At 39.5% G+C, this 27,103-nt stretch overlaps 2 protein-coding genes across 2 annotated transcripts in view; one reads left to right on the forward strand and one right to left on the reverse strand.

Moving 5' to 3' along the window:
* The window catches only part of LOC125227930 (telomerase-binding protein EST1A), a 59,065-nt gene extending 40,407 nt beyond the window's left edge, over nt 1-18,658 (reverse strand). The window contains exons 1-9 of the mRNA XM_048132337.1: nt 17,316-18,658; nt 16,917-17,056; nt 16,227-16,393; nt 14,340-14,567; nt 13,303-13,429; nt 11,426-11,688; nt 9,746-9,877; nt 1,852-1,961; nt 600-759 (exon numbers count right to left, since the gene is read on the reverse strand). Coding sequence (XP_047988294.1) covers nt 600-759; nt 1,852-1,961; nt 9,746-9,877; nt 11,426-11,688; nt 13,303-13,429; nt 14,340-14,567; nt 16,227-16,393; nt 16,917-17,056; nt 17,316-18,369 — 2,381 coding nt within the window. The 5' untranslated portion in view covers nt 18,370-18,658. The remainder of the gene's footprint in view (nt 1-599; nt 760-1,851; nt 1,962-9,745; nt 9,878-11,425; nt 11,689-13,302; nt 13,430-14,339; nt 14,568-16,226; nt 16,394-16,916; nt 17,057-17,315) is intronic.
* Nucleotides 18,659-19,118: 460 nt separating this feature from the next.
* On the forward strand, nt 19,119-21,522 carry LOC125228194 (TAR DNA-binding protein 43-like). The gene has a single exon (XM_048132667.1). The coding sequence runs from the start codon at nt 19,262-19,264 to the stop codon at nt 20,495-20,497; it is 1,236 nt and encodes a 411-aa protein (XP_047988624.1). The 5' UTR covers nt 19,119-19,261; the 3' UTR covers nt 20,498-21,522.
* Nucleotides 21,523-27,103: the final 5,581 nt, after the last annotated feature.

Below are 27,103 nucleotides of genomic sequence, written 5' to 3' on the forward strand. Positions count from 1 at the left end.
GACTATTGGTTGTATAAAGGTCGTATAAAGGTATTATATGCTACTTTAACACGTATAATGGTTGCCCCAGTAACCGTTATTCGACGTTCTATAAGGCACACTATTACGACATTTAAGCGACTATTGGTAGTTTAAAAGTCGTAATACCCACTGTACGACGTCGTATAAAAAGGTAGAATAAACGTTTATACGACCTTGCTATACGACCATAAGTCGCACCGATGTTGAAGTTGTATAATTCACCATTACTCGACCTAAGGTCGTATTGACGACTGCTATACAACTTTTATACTACTTAAGGTCGTATAGCTGCTTGCTTATACGACCAAATTGTTACCTGGGTAACCACTAAACACTGTAAAGAAATCTCTAATTCCTTTGCCTTCAGTCAGAAGCAACTATTGTCGGGGCAAAACAACATATTCGCAGAGTTTTAACTCCTAAAGCCGGCTATCTACGACTAGTGGCTAACCTAGTGGCGACCTCGTGCAGCAGTTGGCAGGATCTCACTGCTACCTAGTATGTACCGGTTGCCTCGTGCAGCAGCCGGAAGGTGGCCGGCTCTGTTACATATACTAGTGGGTGGTAATGGGCAGTACCTAGTGCCGGCGACCTCGTGCCAGTGGTCGAGCGCCACGGGCCCGAGCAGCGAGCGCGCGTGCAGCACGGCGTCGGCGCGGTCCACTTGCTGCAGCAGCTCCCGGTGTCGCGCTCCGCGGGAATCGCTCGACTCGTTCCTGACTCCGCATTCTGACATCCCTTTAAAAAATATATAACATCAGGGGCCTATTGCATAATAATTTTTAAATTGTAATACAAGTGGAACTTTTCATATAAAAGGAATTGAATGGGGACTACCGCTTGTTATATGAGGTAAATTGTTTTGCAATAGGCCCCAGAACAGACTGCCACACGACAGATTCAGGATCCCAGTAATATTCCAAGATCTCATACTAAACGTTTATAACGATTTCCAGATCTGGCTATCCTTTGAAGTATCTGGTCATAAGGCAGTGTTTTAATTTCTAATGACTGGGTAGAAATTCCAAACCTATAATGTATCATATGTAAGTAAAGTCGAGTTCATAAATATATGTACATGTTTTTAGGGTTCCGTAGTCAACTAGGAACCCTTATAGTTTCGCCATGTCTGTCTGTCCGTCCGTCCGTCCGTCCGCGGATAATCTCAGTAACCGTAAGCACTAGAAAGCTGAAATTTGGTACCAATATGTATATCACTCACGCCAACAAAGTGCAAAAATAAAAAATGGAAAAAAATGTTTTATTAGTGTACCCCCCCTACACGTAAAGTGGGGGCTGATATTTTTTTTCATTCCAACCCCAACGTGTGATATATTGTTAGATAGGTATTTAAAAATGAATAAGGGTTTACTACGATCGTTTTTTGATAATATTAATATTTTCGGAAATAGTCGCTCCTAAAGGAAAAAAAAGTGCGTCCCCCCCCTCTAACTTTTGAACCATATGTTTAAAAAATATGAAAAAAATCACAAAAGTAGAACTTTATAAAGACTTTCTAGGAAAATTATTTTGAACTTGATAGGTTCAGTAGTTTTTTGAGAAAAATACGGAAAACTACGGAACCCTACACTGAGCGTGGCCCGACACGCTCTTGGCCGGTTTTTAACTTATTGCAACGACTTAACCCATCTTATGCTCAAGCACACGGATCCGTGAGTAAAATTAGGACATCTTTTTGATATTTTTCCGGAATGATTTTTTTTGCTCTATATTGCATAGCCGAGATTGGAACCCACGATTTACTGACGCATCCGCAGGCGAGGGGTTAAGGTGATGGTGTACTATTTGAATTGATTGACTATTGCTTACCTCTTTCCATTCTTGAATTCATTTGTGTTGGACTAGTTTGTACTATAATTGGTTTGGATGGATTATGATAATCGTATAGGGTTTTCTGGTTTTCAACAGACCCGCCGCGACTGAAACAAATGGACATTTATTATTAGATATTTTAATTTTATTATATTAGCCTTAAATCGAAACATTCATATCTACTCAACACATTTAATAGATGTGATTTAGCTGCAATGAGGAAAAATGCATTGTAGTTATAAAAGTGGGGAAGAAAATAAATTTGAAACGAATGGCGATAAATTCCTTTCGGCGTGTTCTAAGTCGACACGGACGACTGGAGTTTTATAGTACATAATGTGCATTTAAGGTATCTACATCGCAGTGGCGGAGCGTCGATACAACTCGATTCCCAACGGGTTCCCTAAAATTCTCTAGTATCTGTAGAAGTCCATACAAAACAGATGCGCAAGTATATCCGCCAGTCGAAATGCCCCTTATACCTTTATTATTTGTGCCGTTTGTATATCCGAGGTCTTTATAGAGAGAGTACGTCGTAGACGTCGTATCGGACCGATAGATGGCGCCATCGTTCGTTGTAAGTCGCTCCGGCGTCTCACCGCCGCGATGTTGGTAGTCCCGTTTTTCCCCACCTGCAACACAAGGCCCCCCGCGCCCCGACTCGCCACCAGCCACCCTCATTGTTTCGTCGAACGCCGAAGTGACCGGTTGTCGCGTATTCCGTTCGAACATTTTTACAGCATGGTGTCTCGAAATTAATCTTTCTATTTCCTTGTTATTTCTGGTCAAACCAGAGTTATTCGTGTTTTTATTTAAAAAGTGGCTTATAACGTTTCGGAATTATGAAATTTTTCAATTTCATCCGTCAATTCTTTCTTCCCTTTTAATTTGCGCTCGTTCGTCTTGAATAATGAGATATATTATGCCTCGCTAGCGATCATTATTCGTCTTTCGGGGTTCTCACTATAGAAATGAACGAGCGGTGCTTTATGATTCTACCCACTTTTTTGTAAGAAAGTTCCATGCTGCAAAAATCGTTACCGTTAATCAGTTTTCTTTTTAAACTATTCGCATTTCCGAGACTAAAGTAGGAAGTGTTATCCGCGTATTAAAAGTTTCGCGCGAGAATATAAGCGGTAACGTAGGTAAGTTGCTCCGCCGGGGACCACGTGCTCCGGGGACCACGTGCTTCGCGACCGCGGGCTGCGCGACCTGCGGGCTGCGGCGGCGGCGGCGGCGGCGGGCGCGGTGGAGGAATACCGCGCTCCAAGGAGGTTTGAATTTCTCCGACGAATGGGTGAGCAGATTCATATTATTTTAGAAAGAATTTCCGATTCGGTGCGGAGGCCCCAAGCCACGTGTCGGCGCCGAAACTTACTGTAGCGCTGCGATAGCGCCGCTGACCGCGGCAGTGTTGTCCGCCGCGTCGGCGCCGCCGAGGTTGCGTAGAAGTTGCCTCCTCGTTAACGATCTCTGCGGTGCCGCCGAACAACGTTGTGGCCGCCGCATAGGCGTCGCGTGCGACGCTGTAAGTATGTCTGCTGCTGCCCCGACGCGAGCGCCGTGCCGTTAGTGATCGGTCGTCAATACGCAGGCTACCAGCGCGGCCACCTTCTGCCCCCGCCACAACGCCGCGAGCCTGCTGAGCGTTCGTCTGCCGTGACAACGCCGCGATCCTGCTGAAGCTGTCCACCAGTATCGCTGGCCGCCACGCTTATGCTGGCGCCTCGATGGTGATGCAGAGCGTTCGTCTGCCGTGACCACGCCGCGATCCTGCTGAAGCTGTCCACCAGTATCGCTGGCCGCCACGCTTATGCTGGCGCCTCGATGGTGACGATGCAGAGCGTTCGTCTGCCGTGACAACGCCGCGATCCTGCTGAAGCTGTCCACCAATATCGCTGGCCGCCACGCTTATGCTGGCGCCTCGATGGTGATGCAGAGCGTGCGTCTGCCTTGACAACGCCGCGAGCCTGCTGAAGCTGTCCACCAATATCGCTGGCCGCCACGCTTATGCTGGCGCCTCGATGGTGATGCAGAGCGTTCGTCTGCCGTGACAACGCCGCGATCCTGCTGACTGTCCACCTGCTGTAGCTGTCCACCAGTATCGCTGGCCGCCACGCTTATGCTGGCGCCTCGATGGTGATGCAGCGAGCTCATCTGCCGTGACAACGCCGCGATCCTGCTGAAGCTATCCACCAGTATCGCTGGCCGCCACGCTTATGCTGGCGCCTCGATGGTGATGTAGAGCGTTCATATGCCGTGACAACGACGCGAGACGCGACCCTGCCGAAGCTGTCCACCAGTATTGCTGGCCGCCACGCTTATGCTGGCGCCTCAGTGGTGATGCGGAGCGTAATACTGTTAACCGCTGCACAGGCGTCGCAATCCTTCTGCTGCGTCTGCCGCGACAACGCCGCAAGCTACTTGAAGTTTTCCACCGGTGTCGTCGGCCGACACGCTCATGCTGGCGCCTTGATGTCGCCTCGATCGCACGAGGTAAGATTGTAGACGCGGCGACCTTCATCGCGCCACCGAACGCAATACTGCGGCTACCGCGAAGGCGTCGCTAATTTTCCTGCCGCGTTTGCCGTGACGACGCCGCGAACTCTGTTGATGCTGTTCACCGATGTAGCTGACTGCCACGCTTGCGCCGGTGCCTCCCGCGCTGACGGCGGCCACCTCGAGAAGGCCACCGAGCACGATACTGCGTGACGCGACAGGGCATCGAGACGCCTTTCGAGCTGACGACGGCCGTCTCAATCTCACCGCCGAACATAACAGCGTCTGCTGCAGTGACAAGCTGGTAAGATTGCTGATGTGGGCCCTTGGTGCTGCTAGCCGCCACGCTGATAACGCCCGTCGCGCCTAAGATGTCACGCTCACCGCGAACACTGTCTTCCCCTACAATGGTGCCACGACCACGACTATCCAGGCTCCGTCTGCTACGGTATCGTTGCAGACTCTGTTGCTGACCAGGCTGATACTACCCTCCAATGTGACGCCGGGCGCCGCTATCAGCTGACATCCCGTACACTATGGTATCCACTCTTCTCTTTCCAGTTCCCGTGAAGTACGACTGTATTTACACTCTATTTTGACCAAGGACTCCTCCGTCGCCGAAGTGAGAACAGATAAATTCTAAAGATGCTACGTCCTAACGTGGTTTGGACACCCATAGTTGAACGAGGTATGACGTCAATAACCGGACGAGGAGCCGCACTGCTGCGAGGGTGTCCTGACGATGTTCGCGAGCTATCTAATCGGAGAGGCGCCTCGCGAGAAGACCCTGTGATTCCTGTACATCGCTCATTGTGTAGGTCAAAGACATCGTAAAGGTTTGCGGAATTAAAAAAAAAAAAATCCCTTTCAGAATGTCCAGATCTGAATTCGAGCCAGCGTCCTGCATCCTGAGCGTGCGTCTGTTTACCGGGCGGACACCAAAACCGATCGGCAATCTGGCCGCGGGGGTTCCAAGTACACGATGATTTCCCGGAGGCTTGTGGCGCCCCTGTCCATTCGAGAGATTAACTTATTCGCCGAGCCTCTAATAAACAAATTGGGAAAAATAAACCTGCTTCGCCTTAGTGAACTTCAGATTCCAGCTCAAAGCGAAAGGGGCCAGGAACTTAGGAGTACTTCAGTAGTTATCATCTGGCTCGACTATACTCAATTAATATAGTGCTTGATTCGATCGTAGAACCTGATTTCATAAATTTCACAACTTTCGTGGTCTACAGAGGAAGGTTGCACCGCTGTAGTTTCCAGCATTACCTCGTACAGCTGCCGATAGCTGTAGGCCAATCGCCCCTGTTTTGCTTGCATCTGCAGCCCGATAAGACCTTCAATAATCGGAACATTGTACGAAGTAAAGCTCTTCCGATGGAGAATAATTTTTTTTTTTTAATTTATTTAGAACACAAACAGTCGTAATATACATCATACATAGGTGTAGTACATAGAGTACCTACAAAAAACTGAAAGTAATACAAACAGACCTGGAGGTTCATAAAATACATATGAAGTTAACTTAAAACAGTAGGTATGTAGTTATAAAATAGCGTAGTACATAGTATAATAAATACAACGTAGTTCAAAAAAGAAATGCAACACATACAATTACGATTCAAAAAGCATCAATAAATACAGACATCAAGGAATACCTATTGTTTACTATAATAAAGTTATTTAAAAAGTTTACGTCTCACTTGCAATTTTAAACTAGATAACGAATTATTAAAGGGATCAATATCAAATAAAAGTTTATTATATAAACTGGGAACTCGTCTGAAAAAAGTATGCTTAGCATAGTTCTTACGAGAAAAACTAACATGGAATAAAGGTCTAGGCCGTAAGGGGAGACGCGGACAACCAAAGTTCACTAACTTCAGGAGATCTGGACTATTAATAGCACCTCTAAGAATTTTAAACAAAAACATTACATCTAAGTAATTCCTGCGATTGGATAAAGACGGGACACAAAAATATTTAGCCGCTAATGCAGAATTTTCAAAATAGTTACCTGTTCTGTAGGCAAGTGATTTTAAGAAAATATTTTGTATCCTCTCCAAACGGTCAATGTGAACTTGGTACTGAGGAGACCAAACTATACTACCAAATTCGAGGATACTTCTAACTAAGGAATAAAATAACAATTTGTAGGTAATAGGTCTCTTAAAAGGCTGGCCAATACGAAGAATCATCCCTAACTTTTTATAAGCACGCTTACATAAGTTATCAATATGCAAGTTATAGTTCAATTGTGAGTCCATTGTAACACCTAAATCCCTAATGGATGATACCCGTGCTATCATATTACCACAAAGAGAGTAGTTAAAAATTATTGGATTCAGTTTGCGGCTAAAACTAATTATAAAGCATTTGTCGGTATTTAAGAATAGGTGATTGTCTAAGCAATATTGGTATAAATTATTTAAATCTTGTTGCAATGAAAGGCAGTCAGCTTCCGACGATATAGCTCTAAAAATTTTGGTGTCATCCGCGTAAACAAGATGTTCAGCATTACGGAAGCAGGTCGCCATGTCATTGACGTACAGGATAAACAATAAGGGACCTAGGTGGGAGCCCTGGGGTACTCCAGAAGGGACAGGCAGAAAACAAGATGTATATCCCTTCAACGCTACTGCCTGACTCCGGTTAGAAAGATACGATTTAATCCACCGCAGAAGGTCACCGTGTATACCGAGTTCTAATAATTTCTTAATTAAGTGATTATGGTTAATTTTATCAAAACATTTCGAAAAATCGGTATACACGGCATCCACCTGGTGGCCAGAAGATAAACTATTTATAATAAAATCCGAGAAGGTAAGGAGATTTGTGTCAACACTACGACCTTGACAAAAACCATGCTGACTGGGCGCGATAATAATCTTCAACAGGCGGTGGCGCTGGCGACTGAAGTGACATACAGTCGGATTAAGGTTCGCATAGCACTATATGCTATGCACAGTTCAGTTGTATGTTATGTTATGCTGTACGATGGCAGGACTACATCTCTTCTGTTACGAGTAACTACGACAGTAACTGCTGACTGTCGTACGAGGTCAGTATGCACCCCCTGGGAGCCAAGTAAGTGACCTTCGGTGACCTCGCCTTCTTCTGCTTCGCCCGTCATCGTACCTCTTCGTCCGCGAGAGCCCTGCATTACGCCGTACAACGGTACGTATTAAGCCTCCGCCACACATAAAGCGCATTCCGCTTCGCTAACGCTACGCTATCAGCGCGCTGAATGCGCGTGCATTCCGCTCGCGTCCCGCGCGCGTTGCGCTCGCTATCAGCGCTCGTTCGTTCCCGCTAGCGCCCACTGGGCGCAACGCCAGCGTTAGTGCGGTGCACCGCCATTATTGCGCTCCGCCTACGCTCTTAAAGCGCGCATGTGTGGCGGTGTTAAATTCACCCCTTGACCTGCTACCACGACGTGTTCAGCAACCACCAGCGATGCGACACGGACGTCTCCACCTCTCAGTCTACTCTGTCGACCTTCATTGCACGAAGTAGAAATCCGTCGCATCGGGTTTTGGATTAGGTAATGGATTACCCTAAGAGTCAATGACTGACTTAAAGAAATCGACTGATACCTCCGTTCAGTGTAGTAGCAATCGACAGCGCTCGTACTTTTCATCTTCTAGGCTAGTTTTACCGAGCGATCGGTATCCTCAAATGCCCTCACTAAAAAGAGTTCAGAGTTCAGGAGTCTCGCTTGCAACCGCGCTCGCTTGACGCGAAATAGTCTGATCGAAAATACCAGTATTGTAACAAATAGCCCTTGGGCGCGTGAGTGATGACCTTTTTCTGTGTTTGATATGGACGTAAGACGTTGGACTTTAAATAGTCATATCAAAGCTAATATTGATTTAGATAATTTTTACGAAGGGGTTGACAAAAGCAGTATCAATTACGTTACCCTGCTACAGTACAGATAGTTACACTACTTTTACAGTTAATTTCCACACTTTGTGTCTGAAATTGGGTTTATAACCTGATAAAATAACGTGTCTGTTAATAATAATAGTGTATCTAAGGTTTTTGTATCTTGTTCAAGTCAGCCTCGCCTACATCTTTTTTTTTTTTTTGGTTTTGAACTGCGATGTATAATAATGTCATTTCTCTAACTATTCGCTGACTAAAGCTAAACGTCATCACGAAAATCTCTTTATGCGTTTCTGGCACCGAGATATTCGCGGATCGAAGGCTATTTCGACTGATACATCTGTCAAATCGGTTCAACTGATTCACTTATTCTTCTATGCTATGCCAATAGGGCTACCAAAGGCTTGCGCGCCAGCTGACTCGCCACCAGGAGATAATAAACAGGTCTCTATAAAGACCTCGGATATACAAACGGCACAAATAATATAAAAATTTTACCTTCCAATAAAATTTGTATTATTTTGCCTGGTATATCCGAGGTCTGAGTGATGCCTTCCTGGTAGGCTTAATATACCGTCGGCACTTCTCCTCAACAATGAGGGTGGCTGGTGGCGAGTCGGGGCGCGGGGGGCCTTGTGTTGCAGGTGGGGAAAAACGGGACTACCAACATCGCGGCGGTGAGACGCCGGAGCGACTTACAACGAACGATGGCGCCATCTATCGGTCCGATACGACGTCTACGACGTACTCTCTCTATAAAGACCTCGGATATACCAGGCAAAATAATACAAATTTTATTGGAAGGTAAAATTTTTATATATTTTGCGCTGTATGTACATTGCGTTGTACATGTAGCGATGTTGCGGCAACAAATCCAACTTAATATAAGGATCTTCAAAGTCATTCAACTAAAAACAGAAACAGGACCTGTGTTTCTAGTTTTTTTGTTCAATTATATTTTTATATTTATTGGTTGTACACCACAACTGTGTACACTCATTTATATCGATACAATCGTTTTAATTACTGTTGCTTGGCGTGACATATACTTAAAGGCAAACACCTTAATTACATGTTTTACTGTCGCAAAAGAATACACTTCTCAAGTAAGTGTTACCTACATAGGCTACAAATTTTTAGGGCTGATACAGACGTACTGCACCTTCACTGCCATTTTAATGGGGACGGTACGCCGACGTTGAAGTTAGCGTGCAGTTTTTAAACAGGTTGCAGTTGCGTATAAGTCTTCTGTACATATATGGGCATTTTTATAAACAGGAGTGGACATTTTTTAAACAGGAGTGGACATTTTTTTTCCAAATTGATATATCGCTAAACCAATATATCGATAGGATAGGTTCATTAGGTTGCTTTATGATTTTTAAGTTAAACGTATACCTAGAACTTTCATGATATGGCAGATTTTGCGATCCGCTACTGAAATATCCATTACACAACTCACAGATTTACTAATTAAACTTATCAGAGATAAAAGACGAACCTTTGGTCTTTGGGTAATTGAGAGCTTTGCGGCAATATCAACAGTCCCGGCTGCGACGTGGACGTTTCCGATATGGATTTGTCAGACATGACGCTGTTTAGCCTGTTCCTTTGATGCGTGTTTTCTGGTGCTCTATAACAAAATAAGACATATTTAGTAGCGTTTCTTTGTGCTTTTGCGAAATATTGCATCCGTAGTAAATGGAAATGAAGAATGATATTTGGGAGAAAAGCTACTCATCTTATGTCCCTCCCCATAATCCAAACTATGTACAGCAATTAAAATGAAGAGATGACGAACAATCCAACAAAACCAACATAATATAACTGTTGAAATATTTGTATGGTTGTTATGTTTAGCCAGCCATTAAACAAAAGTAAATTAATAACACAATGTCAGCAAAAGTTCAATAACAGTCTGAGTTAGCGTATAGCATTCCATTGTACTCAAGCACTTGACATATTTTGCCGAAAGGGCGCTAATGAGTCACTGAACCACTATAATAGTTTGTGTTTACGATTAGAAGAAAGAAACTTAAATAGAATAGAATAGAATAAACGTTTATTCGTGAACACAGGTAAGACAAAATTCTTATACTTTTAAACGAGCAATTCTTGTATATTTATTTATTTATTTATTTATATATACCGACGATCTCGGAAACCGCTCTAACGATTTCGCTGAAATTTGTTATGTGGGGGTTTTCGGGGGTAAAAAATCGATCTAGCGTAGCCTTAGATCCCGGAAAACGCGAATTTTCGAGTTTTCATGAGTTTTTCTTTCGCGTTAGTAAACGTAAAATATGGTCGTTAATTTCGCCGCGCGCGCATCGATTCCGCTTAGCTCAGTCGTACGAGGTCGGTCTAATGTACGCAGATAGATCTTAGGTGTCAGGGTTTCGAATCCCGGCCAGAAATTAAGTTTTTGTTTTTTGTCTTTTTTTTTTGTTTTTGTATTTATAAGAGTTTTTTTTTATCTAAAGGCGTGATATATTAAAATAGAACCGAGCGAAGCTCGGTCGCCCAGATATTACACATAATAACAACAAGACAGAAAGGAATGAAGTGCCACGAAATGGCCTCATCTCAGCGTGTTGCTGGTGACTTTCAGCGCTGATCTTCCGATGAGACCATCAAGTGAGAAAGATTCACGGAAATAGTTAGGAGGTTGAGTTAAGAAGTTGCTATCCCGTGCCGTAGAATTTCACTCTCAACATAATTTTTTTAGATAAAAAAACGACCACATATGACAGAGAATAATAAGAGTAGAATAAATTGCTCTCAAAAGTTTATGGTTGTACTGTGTGTACACTGTACGGTGTAGTGTACTTAAAATTTTATTCATAATGTGACCATGCACTTTTGTACCTTGATATACCTACGCCAGAAACAATCTAAAAATAAATTGATTTAACCTAACTTTTTGATTTTCTAGAAATAATTATAACTTTTGATTTTTGACTATTTTGTTTCCTAGAGATTGACAATAAACGACAATTAGAAGATTCATCTCTACGTCACTCAGTAGGAAATGTGGAACTATCGACTACTTCGACGGTAACAGACTGTTCGGTGTAACCGAATTTTATAAAAAAATCTCGCGTGGATGGTTTTATTAGACATCGGACTCGAGTATAGGAGATAGTATCTAGTTTCGTTTGGTTCTCTTTGGGTTACTTACGTATGTTTCTTGGACTCGAGTATCTCCTCCCTCCAGTTGATGGTGGTGGGCGCGGGCGTGGCGCCGGGCGGCTGCGGCACGGGCGGCGCGATGTTCTCGGCGTTGCGGCGCCGCCGCCCCGAGCGCTTGCCCGCGCGCCGCCGCCCGCCGCCGCTCGCGGGCTCCGGCGCGAGCGCGGGCGCGGGCGCGGGCGCCGCCGGCGACTGCCGCCGCTCTATGCTGCCCGTGCGCCCGTGGGCCCAGCCGCCGTTTGTCACTTTTTTCTGCAACAGACGAATCACTGTTGCGGCGGTCTTCATGTAGGCTCTGAAGGTCCTCCGATAGAAACCGAAAATTGACAGCGGTTCACGGTCGATACGGTGAAATAAAAAGGATAGTTCAAACTTTGCATAGTGAATTTTGAAGTCATATTGAACAACTTTTATTATGGGACCGATGCTGAAGTCGCAAAAAAAATTTGGCTGTTTAATACATTTCGACTGTTATGATGCCCATACTCATTTCTATGGAACAGCCAATTTTTTTTGTTCACGATTTCAGCATTGGTCCCATAATCAAAGTTGTTCACCTCAAAAGTCAGAAAGTCACTACAAAGTTACAATACAATACAATACAATACAATACAAATCCACTTTATTGCACAACCTCAGAAATGTACATAGGAACACACACATTACAATAAATTTTATTAAAGAGGTAAACAACAGGCGGCCTTATCGCTAAAGAGCGATCTCTTCCAAGCAACCTTTGGGTAGTGGAAACATGGTATTCATAACTTTAACTAATTAGGAGGTACAAAAAAACTAAATTAAAACTAATTCATAGTAGCTAAAAATCACATACATAATACATACAATACCTACACATAACATATATTGTAGTATACTACCTATACATAGTATACTAAATATGTGATAACTATAAGCATAATAATAATTTTAAATTATAATACTACTGAATAATGAATGACATGTAATATGAATGATATTATTAATAAATGAATATGAATATGAATATATGAATATACATACATACCGCTTACATATTATATTTCGTGCCAAAAGTGTAAGTAAAGAATTTACAGAGACACTAACTAATGAAGGGACAGATAATAATCTTTCAGATGGGATTTAAAAGTAGCAAGGGATTGAGCGCGTCTCAATTCGACAGGATGAGAGTTCCAGAGCCGAACAGCCCGAAAAGTAAAAGAAGAATTGTAGAATTTGGAAGAGGAAGGAGGAACAGAGAGAAGCAAGTTTGAACGGTCCTTTATATTTCACCTTGTATAAAGCACTGAGGAGTGTAGTACCACGTCTGTAAGACGCTACGACTTCCACACTTCCACCGACACCCTACACGGTCTTCATTGACCCTGGGTGGTGCCAAAAATGCAACAACCTGGCAATCGTACTATTTTCGGACCTCACAGATATGAAAATTAATAAATAAGCATGACACTATTCACTTTAGGGTATTTGGGGTTCTCAAAAATCAAATAATTATCTTATTGTGGTAGCGCACAAAGGATGTCAAGAATATACTAAAGCGAACGGACCCCGGTTCGCCCGAGCCAACAGTTTCTGATGTCTGACCACTGATATAGAATACAGATTCACACACCGCTACAGTAAGGAAGTTGCTTGCCGCCATATACACGCATTGATCACGCTCGTAGCCACGTGAGAATTCGCTTCAGTGTGATAATCTCATTAAAATGACAATTAAGTACCGTGACATTAACATTCTAAAAAAATCTTGCTATGTTTACAATTGTATAATGCTAGAAATTAATAGTAGGTAATGTATATGCATATGTGAATATTTTAGCTACTTTCCCTAATACTCCTGCGACACAAGACATGGATCGGCTCATTTACCTGATTATTCGAAGACCATAAAGCGTTCTTAGAGACCGCAGCAGGCACTCGGAAACCGTCGTGGTCCCGCGGGCTAAGGGCGCGGTGTGCCGACACGTCCCGACTGTTGCATTGCGATACTATCCTCCTGCGAACGTACAAATTACAATTATATCGCGATTCGCAAATTCTGGACAAAAATAGCAAATAAAAAAACCTAGAAGGTAACCCTAATAAGAAAAGTACTAGAATAGGGAAAAGGCTCTGGATTGACACTGAAATACTTACTAGACACTAGAGTAGACACTCCACAGCTCTACTTACCTACTGCACATAAGTGTAATAGTGATCGCAAAGCATACTTTTATCGCCCCTTCGTAACAACATTGCACTACTTTTCCGCATAACTTAACATTTGATATAAAAAATCCACCTTTTCTTTTGTGCGTCATGTTAGCACCATCTGGATAGCGGATCATTGACTTCTGACCTTTACCAGACCCGTTATACCTACCCCTTGATGTAAACATTCTTTGCGGCTCAACAAATGTGCAATTATCATTTTTATGTCTCATTGTTTGACACAAAAAAATAATGAGAAGAAAGCAATATCCATTAATAACTATAGATTATCCTCCTGGGGTTCAATGTCCTAATACTAGGACAAAATACCTACGATGAAATTTGAATCTACGTTAAATGGAATTGAGTTGCTTTTGTTTTGATTCGTCCGATTTTCAAACAAAAGAAATTCAGCCCTGTTTTCTAGTACCATTAATTCAAATTTATTTGGCATTTTTTTGTATAGTGGGCCGCTAGAGGTTAACACTTTGTCAGCCAAAGACGGCTATCGGCTAGTATACTGACTCGCGCGGCTACTGTTCTAATATCAACCTTCGTCCATTTCAAAAAAATGGCAAATGGGACATATTTTAGCAAATAAATATCTGATTCTGAACACCGCCTATCGTGTTCAGAATCAGATATTTATTTGCTAAAAGGTAGCATAATTTTGCAGTAAATGAACAATTAGAAAGTAAAAACAAAATGATAATTACCCTTCTGTGCTCTGTTCCCTGCTGTACGACCTTAGCGATCTCCAATGATCCAAATCATCCCTGCTATTGCCAATGGTTGAAGAGCGATTACTTTTATAACTGTCTCTCCTTTCTCTGTCACGATTCTTTATACTGGACGGTACGGCGTCGTGCTGAATGCTCACATTACTGTCCTTTCTATTACGTTCAGCCTTTTTCTCTGAATTTCTTTGCCCTCTACTTGAACTCCTATTAAGAAAAATGATTATTATATTATTTTAAATCATGCATCATATTTCAATTCATAAAATGATAAACTGAAGACAAATTTCCACCACAGTTAAATCATCATACAAAGGCTTGAATTCTCACATTTTTTGAAGTAACCTTTTTAGTATACACTTGCTATATCTTGATGGGGGTAATATATTTTCTTTTAATTGGAATTATTAGTTATTTTTTACGTGCTGATTTTACAAATTCTTAATACAACATTGTACATATCGCATTGCTAAAGGTTGTATACCTTTTTCAGTATTAAGGTAATAATAATTGCACGATTATTTTTTCCGTTACGAATTCGACGTTGTTTGTCAGTTTAATTTTAATGTTTATCATAAGTCGGACGGATTTGCGACATTCTTAGTGACTTACGTCATTTTAATGACTTTTAGTATGAGATGACGCACAAAAATCCGATCTCTGGTCATAACAAATTGAACTCGTACCTAATTACAACCTTGTCATTTTGAACGTTGGGTTTAAATTTGCTTACTGCAATTACCTGTCCAATTTGAAGTTTACCTACGGGGACAAAGCTTTAAAATGCTTAGCAATGACATAGATGTCTCTTGGTAAACCTTATGTCGTTGCCGTAACGTACACAAATAAATAGTTTTAAGGTTTATTTATGATCAGGGCCCGTAACTTTCATGCCGATGTCATCAATTTGACGTCACGCTGCATATAGGTGATTCAAATAATTTTATTGTAATAATTAATCATTATTCATCAATAAATTTAATCATGTACAAATGACTTCAAAAGTGAGCTACTCATACGTGAAATAATTAATACCTACTTGATACGTGAAACGAAAAGGAAACAATTTTGTTTTGTTTTTATAATTTATTGAAATATGGTTCTAGAAGAAACAAAACTATTTAATAAAAGGTATGTATAAAAATAAACAAATAATTTAATTTACTATTCACGTATCAAGTAGGTATTAATTATTTTACGTATGAATAGATTAGTATTGAAGTCATGATTAAAATGATTGATGAATAATGATTCATTATTATTAAATAAAACTTGAATCATTCTATATGCAGCGTGACGTCAAATTTATGTCATCGGCACGAAAGTTACGGGCCCTGTTGATGATATTATATTATGAATGGGCTTGCAAAATTCGATCTCTACTATTTATTCTGGATATGAGAGTTACCTAGTATCATTTCATGGTGATCGCATATTATTGACGATTTTAACAAACAATCATGTTTTTTTTTTCAACATGTAGTTGTACTTAGTAAGACAACATTCTTATGGCGTTATTCATAACGCGAATTAGTTAATAATTGTTTGTTATTAAATGTCATGTTGACTTATTTGTGAGAAAGAGACAGAACACTTTTTAACTAATCAGTTCAGTAAGTATAATCAAAGACATATTTAACTCCGTATAGACAGATAATGTCTAAGAAAAAAACGTACCTCGGTACCATACAGAAAAAGGTACGGTGGCCTAGATGGCATTACACCTTTGTCAAGAGATGGCAGTCTACGCACTGTGATTACACATTTTACTTCGTCAGTAACTCTCTATAATACTCGATCCTCTTTGGTATAATAAAAAATACAATAAACTTCGCTTTCCAAGCATTTAAGCTTAAATACACAAACCTCTTGTCTCTTCTTCGGGACCTTCTCTTGGATTCCCTTGGCTCACTCGGTTTGACTTCCTGCGGCACTGGTTGTGGCGTGGCTGGCTGTATGTTCTGAGAGAAACTAGCGGATGTGTCACACATGTCGTCCAGTTTAATATTCTTCTCCACTTCTTCTGTCCAGTCCTAGTTATTAATGAACATATTGACAATTAATAGCTTCACTAACACATTAATTGAATTTTATTGTGCTAGTTATCTTCCAGCTGTGGCTTTCATCCACAAAAAAATTCAAAATGGAAACTAGATATATGTATACATAATTATATTCTAAGACACAATTACATAGCAGGGAGAATAGTAGGCATGTAGTATGGTATGTAGTCAATATTTGTGTGGCTTTTTATCAGGTAAGAGATTTCTCCATTTTCTCTATAATTTTTGACCCCAATCAACGGGAAAGATTTTTTTAACATGGATTAAAGTTAATAGTTTTCTAAATTGGACGATTTTGGTTTTTGGGTACTTTTCTTTTTTTAAGCACTACAGCTCTTGAAACATTGTTATAAACCGCACACTTGACTAGGCTGCAAAGAGAAATGAGATATTGAAAACTGATTTGGAATAGCCACAAAAGCAAAACAGTCCAATACAGATACCAAATTTCAAAAAGAATCTTAAAAGAATCAAAATTAAAAACATATATTACCAAGTTTGTCATGTCCAGCAGATTTGATGAGCTATGTGAAATGGCTTCAGTATCATCCTGTGTGTCTGAATCATGCTTCTGACTCTCCTCATGGTAGGCAGTATTTTCATGGTTTGCTTTAATAATACCATTTTTTGGGGCTGTAATAGTCAACATTGTTTTTTAGCAATCTACTAAATAATAAGTATATAATTATCTGGATAGGAAATTAAATTCTTCTCACAGGAAGAAAATAAACTTAAATTATAAATGTCAACTATGGTAATTTGAAGATAGATTGGATTATGAAACTAGTACAGAAATATAATATTGTATTTGGTTATCAAGTTCAGAATACAAATACATATCAACACCCAAAATTGCAAAAAACAGATTAAAAAGAGAATATACATTTCTTACCATAATCATAAGAACTTTTCTGGTTCAGTATTTCCCTATGATTCAAGTTTAGGTCATCACTTGCACTTGGCTCACTCAAGTTGAGGTATGAGTTGCTAGGGGTAGATCTTCTTGAATTTTGTACTTCATAGTTTTTCAAGTAAGAATTGATAAATTTTTCTCTGTCAAAGTTGTCATTGTCTCTGAGGCGCCCCCGACCTCTTGAGGGCAGGGTTTGGGACCAGTTGGAATTGGTATTGGGATATGGGCCTTGATTATAATTAGATTGTGTGGAATAATTTGAAAATTGCTTATTTTTTTGATCCATGCTATCAAAACTATGATGCCCAGACTGTTCTAAAAACTTTTTCCTGAATCTTGGAGGTATGTTGTCTAAGTTTACCATGTACTTGGGTCTAGATGAATCAGTAGCATATCCTGCAGAGTTCCGCCTACCTGTTGGTGGTTTAGCCCCCGACCCTGATAGTTGCCGCCCTGCAGAAGCCTCCATGCTTCTACTATCTCTGTTTCGGTCAACATTTTTTACCTCATGAGCTGGATGTGTTGGTGACTGGGCTCTAGGTTCAGAGACCTGTCTATAATGTCTGTTATAATTAATATCATTATTTGTACTGTCTTTGTTTTGATACTCTGCATATGATCTATCTCTCCTAGTTCCTCCCCTAGACCCTGATGCACTATTGAAGCCATGCCTATTGTCATGTTTATTTGACATTCTTCTATTCATATACTGACTAGAATTATTGTCGCCCCGCATTGGCGCCTTGGTCTGTCGGTCCATATCATACCCCGACTCGCTAGACTTAGGCACGTATAATTGTTGTTCAGGCTTCTTATGGCGGTTTATGTGCTCTCTGCCACTAGCGTTTATGTCTAAATCGTTAACAGAATTATGAGATCCGTAGTGACTTCGAGCTCTGGCCCCGTTTTCTACTTCGTATGAATCCATTTTTCCATCAAAACCATTACCAGATCGCCGCAATGGTCCACTGCCAGGTTTATACAGCTTTTGTTGTGGTTTACTTCTTCTGTACTCATTACACTCATCATCCATAGCAATATTACTTAACCGTATATATAATTGTTACAAGAACAACATATTGAGATTAAATCAGCAATTCTTGATAAAACAATCGTTCTGGAATGAGAACAATAATTGCGAAGTTCTAACCCACTAAGGTTAGGTGTCTCGAAATGTCTACCTGAATATACACAGACTGTTATTAAAAATAACCAATTGTTTACTCAAGCGTATGCTTCACTGAATTGTATGTATTTGTATAAAATGTACTTATTAAACAATACATGGACTAATTCACATTTATTGGGTTTATAGACGATGAAGGTGTTTTTCGATTGGACAAACGTTTCAAAATTTACATGAATTATATTCATAGACAAACGACTTTATTTCATTTCAAATTTCACCTCTCGGTCAAGTTGATAAAACTTCATGGTATGCTATCGCTGGTATCGCATTCTCAAAACGATTATAGCAGCGTCCCATTCGTTTGCAGTTTGAAAGAAAGAGATACTATATCAAAGGTACAGCAGTATCGAACCAACGTGTGAATACGGCATAAACTTCTAAAAAATATTTTTTGTGCTGGTTACACTGGTATATGAAATGTCATCTTTCGAAAGTTATGGACTTATGGCCATCTTCGCTTGTCTATGGCAAATTATACTTCGCTTAGCTATTCTTGATCTGTATTTCTTGACAATTTTTCCTTACTCGCACATCGGAAATAGATCAAATTTGTTACGTCAAACTATGTTTTCAACCTGCAATGGGTTCTGAACCCGTAGGTGACGTTTAATTAAATATAAATGTGATTATTTATATATTTAGGAATTTAAAACTTGTACATTTGTATAGTAATAAGTATAATATCCATATTTAAAAGTTTATTTTTACCAATAATTTTGTTCATGAATAATATATAATGTCCTTCGAGTACTTACCCGTGGCCGAAGACGAAAATGAAGAACCCATAGAACTACCAATCGAAGAAGATGGAACATTGATGCTAACAACTGTGTCCGCGCAATTTCCTGGTTGCTGCGGCCTGAAGTATCGCCATCCGGAAACGAAAAACAACCGAGGTATAAGATTAAGAGATGGCAGGCTTTACCCTCCACCTGAAGGATGGGGTAATCACTTGTATATTTGCAGCTTTCCTAAAGAAAACAAAAGGAAGTCGGGAGAAAGCTCCGAAACATCATCAGTAAAGAACAAGAGAAATGATAACTTATGCTCTGATTTAATAGTATTAGGGCTGCCATGGAAAGCAACTGAGCAAACTGTGAGAGAGTACTTTGAGAAATTTGGTGAAGTCCTGATGGCGCAATTGAAAAGAGATGCAAAGACAGGAATGTCTAAGGGTTTCGCCTTCATTAGATTTGCTTCTTACACTTCGCAAATGAGGGTGTTGGCTCAGAGGCACATGATAGATGGCCGCTGGTGTGATGTGCGAATACCAAACTCCAAGGAGGGCTCAGTCAACTCTATGCCCTGCAAAGTGTTTGTCGGCCGCTGCACTGAAGAATTAACAGCTAATGACTTAAGAGAGTATTTTTCTCAGTTTGGAGAAGTTACAGATGTTTTTATTCCAAAGCCATTTAGAGCGTTTAGTTTCATTACGTTTTTGGATCCAGAGGTAGCACAAAGTTTGTGTGGGCAAGATCATATTATAAAAGGTGTGTCTGTGAATGTGTCTAATGCGTCCCCTAAGCAAAACAAGAGTGGCTCCAACCAGCGGAATTTACCAAGTAGAAACTATGATGAAGGCCATATGCACTCGGCATCAAATAACAACTCCTGGAGCAACCGTAGCATGGATATGGTGAACATGCAAGCCCTTGGTATGTCTGGTCAGCATGGGCAGACTGGAGTAGCCGGTGGAGGCGGGCAGGGACAAGGAGGAAGCATGCCGCTGGGAATGAGTGGCCTCCCTGTAAACCAAGCATTGGTGGCGGCAGCACTGAACCAGGCAGCAGGTTGGGGGCTCATCAACAACATACCCTCTGGAGGATCTGATCAAGGTGCTTTTGCGGGTCCAGGGTCCTCAGCACCACCAGCTCCGCCCAACTTCCTCTCGTGGATGCAGCAAGGTAACTCAGCACAGGGACCTTCTAGTCAGTGGGGACAGCGGCACCAGTCCCAGGGCCACTCGGTTTGATCCAATGTATGATTTGACAAGCTCATGATAATCTCTGTGATTGTAGCAACATTTAGATAATTGTCATTGGTATAACGGGTTTTAGTCTGCTGCTGAGAGATGGTTTGTTTGTACCTTCATTGTTTGCTACTAATGTTATTTATTTCTAATGAAATTGCTTGTGTTTTGTTGAGTTTCTTCAAATCCGTAATATAATTAAATACCTCTTTGTCATAGGTCCAACACATGCTAATGACATCAACAGTTATCAATATTGCTCATAATGTATGTGGCTATCCATGACTGAAGGGTCTTTGTGTTTTGTGTTCAAGAAGGTTGTTATTGCACATGAAGCACAAAACCCATTTTGTAATAGAAAGGCACATTTACATCCTTTAAAACATATTTTGATTGACATATTTTCATACTGAAGTTGGACAAAGGTTAGTGCTGGCCATTAGTCTATTTAATATAATGAATCCACATGTAATGTAAGATTCATGTTGTGTATCTGGATTGACTAATGAAGCTATGAGTCTTCATTAGAATATTTAGAATGGGTGATAAGCACTTACTGATTGTTTTCTTCACTTGTTGCTAAATTGCAAGTGCACGGTAACTGGAATCAGTGCTAGTCTTATTGGTGTACCTATTATAACAATATGTGTAGAATGTATCAATATCCACAAGTTAATATACTATTGCGTTGTCTACTGAATGACTATATCTTGAATAGTAATGTGACTTAGAACTTGGCCAAGTCTGAAAGTTGCAATTTGATGAAATAAATCAAGTATGTTCCTGGACCTTCCTGAACCCTCCTGGATCCTTAAAGGCACAGCGAAGGCCTAACTCAAAAATAATATGGGTGGCAAATAAGTTTTCAGTTTTGCTTTTGTTCAACTACTGTCATCTACCTTGACTCTTGTAAAATTGTAACAGAGTAGGCATCATCAATTTCATTTACACTATCTAATAAGTTTATACTTTAATGCCATGCTGTGGCATATGTTTAACTCTGCAGAACTAAATACACATATACCTTCTATCATGTTTATTATACTTATATTTGCTTCCGTTTTTTCGTCTTATTGTGTACTACATAGGCTACTCTTTAGGCAGATGCAATTTAAAATTTAATTAGTTTGGTATACTACACCCAAGTTAAACTGAATTTAGATTTGTATCTTCATTTATTTGTATCTATAATACAGTTAGATGTTACCTGTGCTTTTGTACATTAATAGGTAGGAGTAATCATTAACAACAGACTGTTGAGAGTTCATACATATAAAAAATAGAAATCTATTGAATTGTTATCATTGTTTATCAAATAATGTTGTTTATTAAATTATTATGAACGCTTCCTGAAGTGGATGTGGTAATTAGATCAGATTGTCTATTTTTTACGAAATAATAATGGTTTGAGTATTTTTGTGATAAAGCAACATGGGATTGTTGTATTGAATGGGTAAATGTTAACTGAGAAACTAGAGTAATCCAGGTTTTACTGCAACTGTATATAATGTTATTAGGACAAAATGGAAGGATGCTTGTACAAATTTCAAGACTGTAAAACTATAAACAAATGAATGTCGTAAATTCTAAAACCAAGTGTTACTTTAATATCTAGAATCTTTATGATAAGCAGCTTCTGTAGATGACTACTGTATCTGCTTCGTCAATGAGCCCCTTAAATCACCATAGCAGTTAGCAGTAGCTATTACCAAAAATAATAGAAATGTTTACATGATTTTGTGTATGCTATGCACATTTGGGTATGTAGGTAGGTATTATCAAATCAAGATGCTCATCACTTGTGTTACGTAAGAGCACTTACAGTACTCGTGTGAAGATAGTACAGACAGTACCTACAGTTGTCACTATAAAATATCTCTATTACAAAACCTACATGTTCTTTAAATACCTATTTAAAATACTAGAATTGTAATACTGTATATAAAACCATACTGTACTGGGTTTAATTTATTAATAGAGAAATGTACATAATTATACCAAGAGACGTTAGAGACCATCCTTAGTGTATCAAACCATAAATACTCAAATGTGTTGTTTAATTATTAACTATGTTCAGAGCCTATTTTAGTGCTTCTTTACTATTACTTTACCCAGGCATTCAGGTCCATTCACATGTGTTCTTAATTTCACAATTGAGTAAATAGTAGTTTCTAGATTAGCACAAATTATTTGGGTCCTGTATTACAGTAGGTAGGCATAATCATTACCACATTGCCTGGAAAATAGTTTGAAATTTTTCATTTGCATATATCCATACCCTTGCAGATTTTAACCCAAATAATAACGAAATATTAACGAAAGCTAGGTTAAAATCTGCTATATAATTTCATTAAATATTTTAGTACAAGAGAAAGTCATAAAATTATCTGTTTTGCGTCATCGTTAGTATTGAATATCAACGTGACCAAACGATATTCGCCTCTATCTTGGTATTGATGATAATACAGTAGCTATATCTAGGTTTTTGTTTCCCCTTCAGAGTTGATTTCGTGGATAGGTAGGTATGTTTTTGCTTGGTTTTGTTTGTTTTATTAACTTATTTGACCGTTTGTTGTTTTGGTTCTAATTTATGCATGTCGGTGTAAGTGTAAGAATATATGTCGTGTTACTGGTAGTACATAACAATGTATGTAATATAATATTATTGTGACCAATGATACAAACCCAAACCCATTCTACAACAAGTCAATTGAACGTATTGAAATCGATATTCTTTTTTTTTCAATTCAAGAATGTTTTTTTATGAAAATGGGGAAATATATAGGTAAATTTAATACATAAATTTGGTACTACATATTTGTAAATTGTAACAGTGAGGGATTAACAGGTGTTTTACCAGTTCCAGTTTGACATTTTGTGTTAGCTATCTGTCATGATCGGAAACAAATTCTTGTAAAAATTTGTTCGGTGCCTCCTCATAAGAAATAAAGTAGGTAATTAATGATAAAAAAACATCTTTGTACTTATGGTAAAAAACTTTTACTCCGCCACTGTCCTTTTGATTAAGGTTTCTGGCACTTTGGTAGCAAGTGCATTCCTAAAATTGAATAGAATAGAAATGGCAGAAGCGAACTATTTTAGACAATATCTCGTTGTATTAAGAGGATACGGTAGCGAAAATGCTAAAATGCAAAGGAGCCCCCCTTTCAACTTGGGAATTTTAGTTAAATATACAAGTGTTATTAACTAGATTTATCGAAAAAAATTGTCCATTAAGAACAACTCAGTCAAAAGATATTTCAAAAAAATCTTTAAAATCGAGGTTCCGCTCTCGACTCTTTCCTCCTTCAAAACTTTAATATCTCTTTATTTACATGAACATATTTACATAATTATATAAGAAACTAAGACTAAACTTAAAAGCTAGCTAATGTCTAAAATAATCAAAACTTAATCAATCGGAACGAAATTTGAGAATCTGAATAACAATGAAATAATCTATGTCGGACCGTTTAGCTTTTTTGGTTAATTGTTACCAATCTTGAGTATCACACCTTTTTTTGTGCCACAATGAAAAAGGCCGTTTTGGAAATTTTTGATTGGCTCTAGAGTCTTTAAAAAGCACAATATCAAAACGGTCCGACACAGATAAAAATAATAACAATCTGTGTTGAAAAAATCATTGCTCTATCTTCAAAAACCAGGGAGAAAATAGTCGAGAGCGTTTGTATGGAGAATTGACCCCTACCGTATCGTCTTAAGATTTACTATACTCGAACACCGGGCAGTTAGCTACCTGATGGACGAATTGGACGATGTAATTGGTTCGGGTAAAGGTAAATCCCAAAACTTAAAATTGTTGAGTAATTCCGAAGACAGACTTACTGAATGAAGAGCGACTTTTGTTTACCCAACATTCTGAAGTACCTAGTATACAATGACAAACCTGGATTTTGAAGATGTTTTTTGCCTTTTCTATTTAACTTCGAGTTCAATGAAATAGAAGGACTCGAAAACTAAAAGGCACACCCATTATATAGTGTCGTTAGTGTCTATGCATAAGCAAGTCTTAAAATGTTCAAATACCTACATCTAAATGAGGTTTTGTACAAAGGTACTTGTACAGCTACCGCGAGCTTGTCAACGGCCGTGACATTGACATTTTCGCTGACGTCTGCATAACTTATGTCTATACATCTCGCTCGCACTAACCCAGATAATCCTAAATGCAAAAATATATTTGATGTTTAGTACATACTAAAATTTAGTACCTATTTGATACTATTTGGTACCTAAGTACATATATTTGGTACCTCCACTGATATCGAAAAATCGAGCGAATAAAGTGGCCAGACATTCTGACGTCAGGATGTCTGGACCATTTTTGGTTTACATAGTTCTAGACAACACTACTAATTGATATCTTAGTCAATATTTACTACCTATTTGGTACCTGTCAATATATTTTTTTCAAATTTTTTTGGCGTACCAGAAAAAAGTTATGATGGAATTTAAAGTTGTGAGCCCAGCCGTGGCGTTGAAGTATGTAGCGCATGTCCAAAGAATAGAGGCAAATCCGCCTGCCCTCCTGCGCGTCAACTTAAATAGGAATTTATTTTTAGGCACTCGCACATCATCTCTACTGACTAGTGGCATTAATATAGTCGAAATATAAAAATAACAAAACAGTGTCAAAACAGGCGCTACATACTTCAATGGCACGGCCGGGCTCACAACTTATTCTTACCCCCGGATTTTTCGGGATGTTGGTATATTTTCACTTGCCCACTAGAAAAAGCTAAAAAAATAATCGGTAGGGTTAAGTGGGCTAATCTGCCAGTACGAGTGGGTACGCGAAGCAATTTTGTTATGACAAGCTCTTGGTAATGGTACAGTTCAAAAAACTATTTTTCTATTTGTTTATCGTCTTACAATATTAAATTTAAGGTGCTTTAAATAGCAGGAGTCAATTTTGTTTTCCGTAATTCCGCTGTCGAATTGAGCATACTTGGAACTTTGTCGTTTTAAAAAGTATCGTATTAAAGGCTCGTCTAGACGGCATGATACGAATTGACATTTGAATAATCTTAAAATTGTCGTTTCTGGTGCTCCCACACAGGGCTGTTATAAATGTTATATAACATTGTGTGACAGGGACACACAGCACCATTACCTGATATCTAGCGAACACACCACTTGAATCAATTGTCTATAATAATTATCACATTGGGCTCTGGGCTGATTGTGTCGTCTGGACTGGCCCTACTTAAAAGGATACTCAAGTGCTCAATATTTTATTTTGGCGACTTTTGAACATTCATGAACATTACAGTTCCATGAAATGAATACATCAATCGATGTCTCCTAGATGTAAATCATTGAATAAATATGTACGACTAGTTCTAGTTATTCAAATTTGCCCTCCATCGGGTCCCTCCTTTATGTTGGCAATGTTCGTGATCATGATGCGTTAAAGTTCAGACAGTCAATTTTTTTATACCAACAAAAGAAAGTCGTCTGGTCATGTAGGTACGGTCATATAAATTCAACTTTAACTGTACCTATTTATTACCACAGCTACACAATATCCATTTACTTACAGATTTATGAGAAATGTAAAGTGGTGCAGTGCAGTTGGCATTGTAAACATGTTGGTATCGGAACAGTCAAGGTGCTCACAAATAACTGAAGACGCTTCTATTGTCGAAGCGTAAGAGTTTAGAATTCATGTTCAGATATATTTGAGCACTTTAGTCACTTCGATACATTTGACGGCAACAGGAAAAGTACTAAGTAGTCCCACTTTAATATCATCAGTGTCACACCCTAGATTATGTCGCTACCTATTCATAAATGAAATGTATGCACTTTTGAATGTCGTACTTTGCTGCCGCGTGATACTTAGATTACATACTATTTAACACAATTATGTGATTGCTACAGATTCGACTTTATTTATATATTTTACATTGTAATTTAAATGTGTGAATAATGACTCCATGGACACTAATAAATGAAATAAAATTTATTTAGCGTTACACTATTGTTTTCCTTTCGGTTGCTTACCTAATTAATACCTAGCTAATACGCCGATACTTGGGATTAGTTGACAAGCTTGTTGCCAGGGGAGTTATGCCGGCATCTACAATTCGACAATTAAAAACCAAATGTTATAATATAATAATTATAAACTTATAGTCGGTCGGTACCACACCGCACTAGGATCATACTTCAATAGAGCCGAGCCGAAACCGAAACGTATAGGCAATTAGGCATAACACTTGTCTTGAGTAGGTACGTAGGTAAATAATATCACTAAAGTTCATTTCTTACGATTATGACACTTGTCAACACACAATAAAGTTCTCATGGTAGCACAATATATAATAGTATGGTAGTGCAACAGGTACCTACTCGAGAGTCGAGCCTTTGCTGGCCGAGCTGGGTCGCCCGAAAATCCCGGCACAGTCTCACGTCTAAGTATGCTGAAGACCGGGCAAAGTGGAGAAGACTGAGTAGGAAAGCGGACCCTGGCACTAGGCCGGGAAAACGCTAGGTTGAAGAAGAAGAAGCCGCAGTGTGCGACCATATACGGGTCCAGGGTGTGTGGATGCGCAGATTTATGACTAGAAAAACCGATGATTATTA

The sequence above is a fragment of the Leguminivora glycinivorella genome, chromosome 7, assembly GCF_023078275.1.
Source record: "Leguminivora glycinivorella isolate SPB_JAAS2020 chromosome 7, LegGlyc_1.1, whole genome shotgun sequence".
Lineage (NCBI taxonomy): Eukaryota > Metazoa > Arthropoda > Insecta > Lepidoptera > Tortricidae > Leguminivora > Leguminivora glycinivorella.